General features: G+C 40.5%; 1 protein-coding gene across 1 annotated transcript in view; it reads left to right on the forward strand.

Moving 5' to 3' along the window:
* mycbpap (mycbp associated protein) overlaps nt 1–10000 on the forward strand; it is a 16857-nt gene that overhangs the window by 4859 nt on the left and 1998 nt on the right. Inside the window, exons 6-15 of the mRNA XM_060860491.1 lie at nt 841–956; nt 1139–1289; nt 1454–1566; nt 3567–3688; nt 3885–3993; nt 4101–4293; nt 6476–6663; nt 6784–6930; nt 9415–9552; nt 9688–9839. Coding sequence (XP_060716474.1) covers nt 841–956; nt 1139–1289; nt 1454–1566; nt 3567–3688; nt 3885–3993; nt 4101–4293; nt 6476–6663; nt 6784–6930; nt 9415–9552; nt 9688–9839 — 1429 coding nt within the window. The remainder of the gene's footprint in view (nt 1–840; nt 957–1138; nt 1290–1453; nt 1567–3566; nt 3689–3884; nt 3994–4100; nt 4294–6475; nt 6664–6783; nt 6931–9414; nt 9553–9687; nt 9840–10000) is intronic.

The following is a 10000-nucleotide window of genomic DNA, read 5'->3' on the forward strand; positions in this document are numbered from 1 at the left end:
AGGCAAGACTAAACCTAATAATAAATATGTAAAATAACTTCTTCACCTTAGTTACATAAATCCTGTAGCACTGTAGGAAGCAGAAACAGCAAAGAGCTTCATACCCACAAACACAAAGAGCTGAGTCAGAGTAGATGTAGCCTACACCATCAGCCTACACTAAGGGTAATCCCTCTACCGTGTGTGTGTGTGTGTGTGTGTGTGTGTGTGTGTGAGTGTGTCTGTGTGTGTGTGTGTGTGTGAGTGTGTGTGCATGTGTGTGTGTGAGTGTGTGTGTGTTATGTGTGTGTGTGTGCGTGTGTTATGTGAACATTTACACAGTTGTGTGAAAAGACAGTGTGTTCTGTAGCACACACACAAACATACACACAGTTAAATGAATCATTTGGAGATGAGTTGGTGTGGAAGGTAGATGTGAGGCAAAATAAACCACAGTCTCCTGCTCACTACAACTCTAAAATTCATGTCTAAATTGTTTTCATCATAAGACACCAGAAATGCCAAATGTCTCTATGTCTCCCACAGACAAACGTCCTAAACACAGTATGAGACGGTCTATAAGACATGGAATCAGAACAGTATTATAAAATGACTGATGTTAAAGACCTCATCTGGTGACTTTGTGTCTTTGATTAACTTCCACAAACGATATGACGTAATTGTGGTTCATTGTGTGGAGGCTTTGTTCAGCATGTCGTGCACACGGCAGCTGAGCGGACTCTGCACGCTAACACACTCTGAGCGTTGGTGTGACTTTGAGGAACCGTACAATGTACAGATGTGTTCTCTGCAACAGGACTGCTGATGGAGGAGCCGCTGATGCTTTGTGTTGTGTGTCAGATTTGTTGCAGAAGCCGGTTGAGGATGTTCTGATGAACCAGGCGAACAGATTCCGAGAAACTCAGGAGCAGAGAGAACTGATCAGCCGAGCACTTCCCGCAGTACACTACGGACATGTGATTATAAATTCCTTTTATATGTGATTCCCACAAGAGGCCAAGTGCATGATGGGTGTTCTGTAACATTTTGGGTACATTGTTCCTGAGAGTTCCTGAGTGCAGTGGAGCTCTGTTATGATCCTGACGTGACATAATTCATTCTTCATCCTGTCCTTTCTTCCCTGCTTATGTTCTGTCAGGGTGTCCATGTGGGCAGTGAGTTCTGGAGTGTTCCACAGCGATTTGGGGATGAGCTGAGTGGAATCATGGCCACACTGACCCAGAAGGAGAAAGGACATGTGGAGCCCATCACACACATCTCACAGCCCCATATTACACGCCTGGAGTCTGGTATACACACACACACACACACACACACACACACACACACACAAACACACACACAAACACACAAACACACAGTCATTGTTCATGGATTGCTGTTCTATACAATGCCTGTATTGTGTGTGTGTGTGTGTGTGTTTGTGTCTGTGTGTGTCTGTGTGTGTGTGTAGGTAATGTCCTGTCTGAGCGCTCAGCCAGTAGAGTGTGGAGTCACAGTCAGTACCTGAAGTATCGCCAAAATGAGCTCAGAAATGTACTGAGTGACCTCGAAATGAATCAGCCTGTAAGACACACACACACATCAACAAACACACACACACACTCATTCTTCATGCTCATAATATTTAATGACTCATTAGCCACATAAGTCACATGGCTCATTTACATATGTTCCTCTTAGCACTGTGTAAAGTCTGAAACATCACATTTAGCCACCAGAGGTGAAAATGATACACAGTCCAAAAGATTAAAAATCTAATTAGTTCAGTTTATTGAAAAAGATCTAAATTCTTGTTGCTTAAATGTTTAAAGTATTTTTATCTTCTTCTTTCCCTCTCCCTTTTCCATAAATATATACATTTATTAAGTGCATATTGTCCTCCAAAGAGGAAAAAGCAATCAGGACCTGTTTTTTACACAACTTTCACTCAAAGACAAAGCACAGACTTGGAGACTGACAGAGACAGAGGCCACGCCTCCTTTACTGCACTGACAGAGACAGAGGCCACGCCTCCTTTACTGCACTGACAGAGACAGAGGCCACGCCTCCTTTACTGCACTGACAGAGACAGAGGCCACGCCTCCTTTACTGCACTGACAGAGACAGAGGCCACGCCTCCTTTACTGCACTGACAGAGACAGAGGCCGCGCCTCCTTTACTGCACTGACAGAGACAGAGGCCACGCCTCCTTTATTGCACTGACCAAGACAGAGGCCACATTTCCTTTACTGCACTGACAGAGACAGAGGCCACATTTCCTTTATTGCACTGACAGAGACAGAGGCCACGCCTCCTTTACTGCACTGACAGAAACAGAGGCCACGCCTCCTTTATTGCACTGACAGAGACAGAGGCCACGCCTCCTTTACTGCACTGACAGAAACAGAGGCCACGCCTCCTTTATTGCACTGACAGAAACAGAGGCCACACCTCCTTTATTGCACTGACAGAGACAGAGGCCACGCCTCCTTTACTGCACTGACAGACAGAGGCCATGCCTCCTTTATTGCACTGATAGAAACAGAGGCCACGCCTCCTTTATTGCACTGACTGAGACAGAGGCCACCTATTCAGTGTTCCTACTCTCTTTCCTACTCAGGTTCTTTCAATACCCCCCCACCCACACACACACACACACACACACACACACACACACACAAAGACAAACACACCATGTACCCAGCACACACAGCTTCTGGCATTGTTACTGCTAATTTTGAGCAATTATCACAAACTCACACACACTATAATGGTACCCTGGCATGGCCTCCTGTTCTGTCGTTCCTGTCCTCTGAGTCTCTCTCTCTCTCTCTTTCTCTCTCTCTCTCTCTCTCTCTCTCTCTCTCTCTCTCTCTCTCACTATCCATTGTGTTTCTGCACACAGACATGTTACGCACTGTCCTGCTGTATTGAGACCTATAAGGTCACTGACAGCCAAAAAGACCGAGTTAAAGGAAGAGAACGTACAGAACAGATGATCACCCTTTCGTGAAAGTGAAGAGAAAAAAATGGGAGAAAGTTTAAAAAAATGTTGACTTATCATATGGAACAATGACATATTATACAGTGGGGCTCGAAAGTTTGAGCACCCCAGGTAAAAATTTGTATTAATGTGCATAAAGAAGCCAAGAAAAGATGGAAAAATCTCCAAAAGGCTTTCTTTCTTTGTTTTTATCCTCCATGTCAATGTTAAAACCGCTTTCTGCTAATGTCACACATGCGCACTGAACACTCTCTCCGCCCATATTGACAAGACACGCCCCTTTCTGCTCATTGGCTACACGTTTGTTTTCATTTTTGTTTTCATTTTTGTTTATTATCGGCCCGACTTAGTTTTCTGAAGCATTTCTCAAAAATCGGAGACCCCACCTTTAATACCTTGCAAGCACTGATACTGGAGACTCCTTCCACACATATTACAGAAACATCCTTATAGAAAACTTCACCAAATCAATGATTACACATATTTTATTTTATTTTTTTTTGTTATTGTGTATGATTCTTGGTTCATGGTATGTAGGTAATACAGTCTCTCTCTCTCTTTCTCTCTCTCTCTCTCGCAGGAGATGGATGGGTTGGAGATTGTGGGCACTAGTCAGCCTTTCGCCTCTGAGTCAGTGGAGTGCTGTAAAAAGCATGAGCAGGATGAAGAGGACAGGAGTGAGGGAGAGCACAAAGAGAATGAGTAGGTTCCTTTCTACATCTGCAGAATTATTTACTCTGTAACTCGTTTACAGGTAAAACTATACTTTCATGAACCACACTTTATATAGGAAATGAACTAAAAACAAATCATTAGCCTGAGTTTACATTCAATTATATGAAAATATTCTGTGGAACCTTCAGTAACACTGATATTGTCTGTGTGATTTTTGGTGAAGGGACCCACTGGCATTTTTTGATGATGTCGTGCAAGATGTGGAGCTGGTTCCTGCTCTGAGGATCAGTGGTGAATTGGCTCGCTGGAGTGGAAGCGCCGCCTCTCATCAGGTGTACTGTCATAAAAGCTTTGTACAATTTATCAAAGTTCGGCACAATTTATTGAAATGTTCTTTGTGCGTATGTGTGTGTGTGTGTGTATGTATGTGTGTATTCAGGGAGAGGTTGGTGTCTCTGTCTGCCTGGTATTCGAAGCTGTTGTGGGTGAGAGCACATGTTGTCATCTGGAACTGAAGAATGAGGGGAGCACAGCCATCTATTACAGCTGGCAGAAACTGGAGCTGCCACACTGCTTTCCTGAGGCAAAAACATGCAAGAACACTCAACAATTCTACTTTAACACAGCTACAGGTACACACACACATAAACACACACACGCACACACACTCTATACCAAGACAAACATGTTGCTCATATAACTGGGCCTCATCAGTATTTTAGTGAGTCTTTGGAGGACCATACTGCAAGGCATACATTTTAACATGTATTGCAGGTCCCCACAAAACACACCTCAGCCCTAAACACAGCAAGCTTAAAGCCGAATGAAACCAGGCAGTGGGTCATGTGTGGCCCATTAGACTTGAGTTTGACATCAGTGCTCTAAAACAAGTTTCCTCTCAAATTTCTTGCAAAGTTATGGTTGTGTTTTTCCATTGTTATGCTGAGTATGCTGAAGACGAGCGGTACAAGGACGTCATCAGAAGTGTCTTAAATCACAAACTTGTGCAAAACTCAAAACCATGTTTCCATGTACACACCTGAATCACATGTCACATGAAAAACATAAACGCGTGTGATGTATACTGTCTGAATTCAAACACATTCATGCACAGGGCAGAAAGTTCAAATATTGATTTGAAAAGTTATGAAAACTAAAACTATTGATATCTAAAAATATAAATAATTTTTAATACATTAACTATTTTTTTTTCGTTGCAATTGTACAAAATAATTTTAACTTTAATTTCAACTAATTTGAACTTATTTGCGTAGCCTTCATTGTATTTTATTTTCAACAGATCACCCTAAATATGTTCTACAGGTTACACCTGTGTTCATTCTGAAATCCACCTATGGTCAACCTTATGCTTGCACAAGAAATATCACTGACTTTAGAGTTCTTACAGCTAAGCCAGAAGATCAGACCAGTGCTGTCATGTAGACTGAGGAACTGCCCATAAAGCTCCAAGATGAATTCGTTATGAGAAGAAAAGTTTGAGAATGTTATTGAAACATAAAATATGGATCTTTCTATGAACACTGTGAAATTCGTTATGACAACCCCAGACACTTAAAGAACATGCAAAACTGAGTGCTCAGGAAAGTGTCCCAGAGTCCAGCTACTGTACAACACTGAAGGTTATAGAGCTCAATGTCTGAAAGAATGAGTACAACAATATCATTTGGTTTTCAGAGAGCTGTGGAAGAGCAGCCAGAAGGATCTATTTATAACTAACGCATAATATTGTGCACAAACCAGATACAGTACAGCACTGAGGTAACACTATTCCTGTGAACAAGCATAGTGATGGTAGCTGTATACACTGGAGTTGTTTTCAGCAGGAGGAACAGGATAATTTAATCACAGGCAACACAGATTGAGCTAAACATAAGCATATTGCTTAGGACAACCTTTTACAGTCAAAGAAGAAGTTATGAAGAACCGGCTGGAGAAGAATGTATGCTGTATATATTTAGGAATTGGCAAGTTAGCACATAGACTCATCAGTGGGTGAAAACTTTCTGAAGGCACTGTATGCTGTAAGAAAGAAGCTTGACCTCTTGACCTTTTTGTAGGCCAAAGAGCCTAGCAAGCCATTACAAATGACTACTTTTAAAACTGTGCTGGCATGGATTAAATCCTCTTGTGCCCCTTTTCCACCGAGGCAGTTTGAGTGCTGGTTCGGAGCCAAAACCTAATTTTAGAACCAGTTCTTTCTTTTTCGACAGCCAAAGCACCAGCTCTGAACCAGGAAAAGTGGTTCTTAAGTAGCACCAAAACGTTGCTGGTCTAGACTTAAGAACTGCTAGCGTTAGGGGCTGTGTACAGTAACAGTAAAGCAACATCCGCCGTTGTTGATGTTGTGTTTGTGTTTGCCGCTGCTGCGCTAACGTTGCTGTGTAACATGACACGTATACAGTGACGTCAGACTCGGCTCTGTGATGCTCACTAACCGATGGAAACGCAAACCAGTTCTTAGAAGGTTCGCAAGTGGAACCAACTTTGAACCAGCACCAGCACTAGCTCTGAATCAGCACCCGGTTCATTTTGGTGGAAAAGGGGTATTGGTGAAAAAAGTCTGGTCATCTGAATGAAAGAGGACAGGCAATGTGAAAAAAAGGGTTCTGGGTCACTTTATGAGCATTAAAATATGTTCAGTTCATTTATCAACTTATGTGCCAAAACAAACACTGGGGTTTGAATGGATTCAGTTTAGCATGTTTAAACCAAGTGACTTTAACAAACTAAACTGCTAAACATTTAAATAGTTCAAGTTACAATAACAACCCGGTCACTCTGTGTCTCATACAGCTGTGATACTGCCAGGCGATATCGTGAGAATTATGTTCACCTTTAAGTCTGTGAGTCCTGGGATCGTGACAGAGGTGTGGAAACTACACACACACCCTGTGCTGATGAGCGGAGCCACAATTCATATCACACTGAAGGGTATGGCTCTATACCAGGACAAAACCAGCAAAGAGAGGGCAGCCCTAGAGGTGTGTGTCTGTGTTGTTGTTGCAAAATTTGTGTGAATGCAGGACAGCCGGTATATGTATGTACATCAATAAAGTTTTCATGTGCATTTGTATAAAGTAATATAACTGTGCATGGTTTAGATGGAGCTGGAGCATCGAGTGGCTATATCAGTGTGCAGGTCTGTGGTGTTCAATTTGCTGCATGGGATTCGTATTCCAGAGAGGCCAAAATCACCAGTTCAACTCCTTATGACAGAGGAAGAACAATTTAATGCTCAGAATCCAAATGTAAGTCCCTCTAAACACAATACAATCCTAATATAGGTCCCCACAAAACAATACAATCCTAATGTAGGTCCACACAAAACTTAATATAATCCTAATGTAGGACCCTCAAAACAATACAATCCTAATGTAGGTCCCCAGGAAACACAATACAATCCTAATGTATGTCCCCACAAAACAATACAATCCCAATGTAGGTCCTCACAAAACTTAATATAATCCAAATTTAGGTCCTCACAAAACAAAATAGAATCCTAATGTAGGTCCTCACAAAACTTAATATAATTCTAATGTAGGTCCTCACAAAACTTAATATAATCCTAATGTAGGCCCCTCAAAACAATACAATCCTAATGTAGGTCCTCACAAAACTTAATATAATCCAAATTTAGGTCCTCACAAAACAAAATAGAATCCTAATGTAGGTCCTCACAAAACTTAATATAATTCTAATGTAGGTCCTCACAAAACTTAATATAATCCTAATGTAGGCCCCTCAAAACAATACAATCCTAATGTAGGTCCCCACAAAACACAATACAATCCCAATGTAGGTCCTCACAAAACTTAATATAATCCAAATTTAGGTCCTCACAAAACAAAATAGAATCCTAATGTAGGTCCTCACAAAACTTAATATAATTCTAATGTAGGTCCTCACAAAACTTAATATAATCCTAATGTAGGCCCCTCAAAACAATACAATCCTAATGTAGGTCCCCACAAAACACAATACAATACTAATGTAGGTCCTCACAAAACTTAATATAATGCTAATGTAGGACCCTCAAAACAATACAATCCTAATGTAGGTCCCCACGAAAACAAAATACAATCCTAATGTAGGTCTTCACAAAACTTAATATAATCCTAATGTAGGTCCTCACAAAACGTAATATAATCCTAATGTAGGCCCCTCAAAACAATACAATCCTAATGTAGGTCCCCACAAAACACAATACAATACTAATGTAGGTCCTCACAAAACTTAATATAATTCTAATGTAGGTCCTCACAAAGCATAATATAATCCTAATGTAGGACCCTCAAAACAATACAATCCTAATGTAGGTCCCCACAAAACAAAATACAATATTAATGTAGGTCCCCACAAAACACACTACAATTTTTGATTTAGGGCCCCTCAACACACAATACAAAACACACTACAAGCCTACTGTAGTTCCTCAAAAACACAATACAATTCCACTGTAGTTCCTCACAAAACACACTTTAATGGTATTGTAGGTTTTCACAAAGAAAAGAACACAATTTATTCATAATATAGGTCATATATTTTATGGGCCTAATATAGGTCCATAATATATAAAGTACACTATAATTCTTAACTAGATTCCAACACATCAATACAGTCCTAAAGTCTGAGTTCCATAACAAGGGTCATTTTTTTTATTTATAACAAGCATGAAAACAATGCCACAATTCTTCAACAGTTTCAGATGATAAAAGTGTGTTCTTACTGAGAAAAACACAGTGAGGACTATAACACAACACCAAGAAGAATACTGAGAGTCAATATCAGCACTTAGCAGCTAAAAGATGTCAAAGATATAAAAATGTAAAAATAAACACTAACAGCTATAATGTAGAAAAAAGTGTCGCTTTTTTTAGATTATTATCCATGCTATAATCAGTCCTTAATAACTATAAACAGGAAACAGTATTCTGCCCTGCTTATAGTTATTAGTGTCCTGCTGTTAGCCCTTTACCCTGAGAGGAAGATAGCGCTAATATTTTAGCTGCATGTGTGTACGGTTAGAATGATTATGTTGATGTGGAAGTGATTGTAGTTTTTTTTTTAAACCGTAAACAACAGGTCTCGTGCAAATGTAATTTCTCTTACCACAGGAAATGAATTAAAGCTCCTGCCCAATAAATAGTGAACACAGTAAACAATATAACAAACACACAAGCAGAGAAACATGTCTTCACACGGACTGGCGCATACTTTTTATTTTCGTCTTTCTCACTCTGGTCTAGACCCATAGACTGTATTGTTTTGCCCATAAACTCACAGGGAATGATTCATGGGGACTTGTTCTTCTTTGCTGAGGTGCAGTTGCTCGAGCATTAAAACTGCTCACCAGTTACCAAAAGACTGTTTGATCTACATCTGAAAGCCTTTCTATCTTTAGAGGCTTTATAAACGATTTTGCAGATGAATTCCACACTTCTCCTGGAACACACACAAACGCACACATACAAAATGTAGTGTTCCATTAGCAATCTAACTGGATCTAGGATCTAGGCCAGAACATTTTAGAAGACCCTTGGGAGGTCCATCAGTGCTGGCTTCATAAAAGAGCACGTTTTGGTTTGTACTCAATTAAGACAACAATATTCACAACACACACACGCTAATTATTTTAAAAGAATATTAGTCTAATCTTATAACAACAAATGTACATTTTATTTATCCTGTTAATTAACGGTGTGTGTGTGTGTGTGTGTGTATGTTTATTTTAGCTACACTATCATCAGGAGCCAGTGAAGGCACTGACGGGTCTGTGGGAGCAGGCAAAATGTTCAGAGGAGTCAGCAGCAAAAGAAGATGAACACACACCCGGCCCTGTCTGGGATCTGTCTTTGAGCAGCCTTTATCAGGTGGAACTCTCACACACACTTTCCACTACATGATAAATCATGTAGTCCATGAAGGAAGAGAAAATGGCCACAATATCATTTTATGGAGTAACATTAAGGCATGGTGTATGTGTGCTTGCTCCTTTTCACCACCAGGTGGTGATGTGTTTGCCATCAGAAGACGCAGACACACATAAAGAGAGTGCAGGACTGTGTAGAGAGGAAGCTCTCAGCCTATACAACACGCTACTGCTGCAACTCCACCAATCACAGCCCGCTTCCATCCCACTCACACTGCACGGAATAGGGTAGGTCCAAAAACCTGTATAGATTTGTGGCACCAATATGGAAAATCTAAGGTCTGGCTTTAGCTTTTTGACAAAGAATTAAAATTTCATGAATGTAAAAAAGAAATGTGCACAAATTAACTCATCTGAAAAGTTTTAATAGTGAGATATTAATAGTAACA

This window comes from Tachysurus vachellii, chromosome 24 (assembly GCF_030014155.1).
Source record: "Tachysurus vachellii isolate PV-2020 chromosome 24, HZAU_Pvac_v1, whole genome shotgun sequence".
Classification (NCBI taxonomy): Eukaryota; Metazoa; Chordata; class Actinopteri; order Siluriformes; family Bagridae; genus Tachysurus; species Tachysurus vachellii.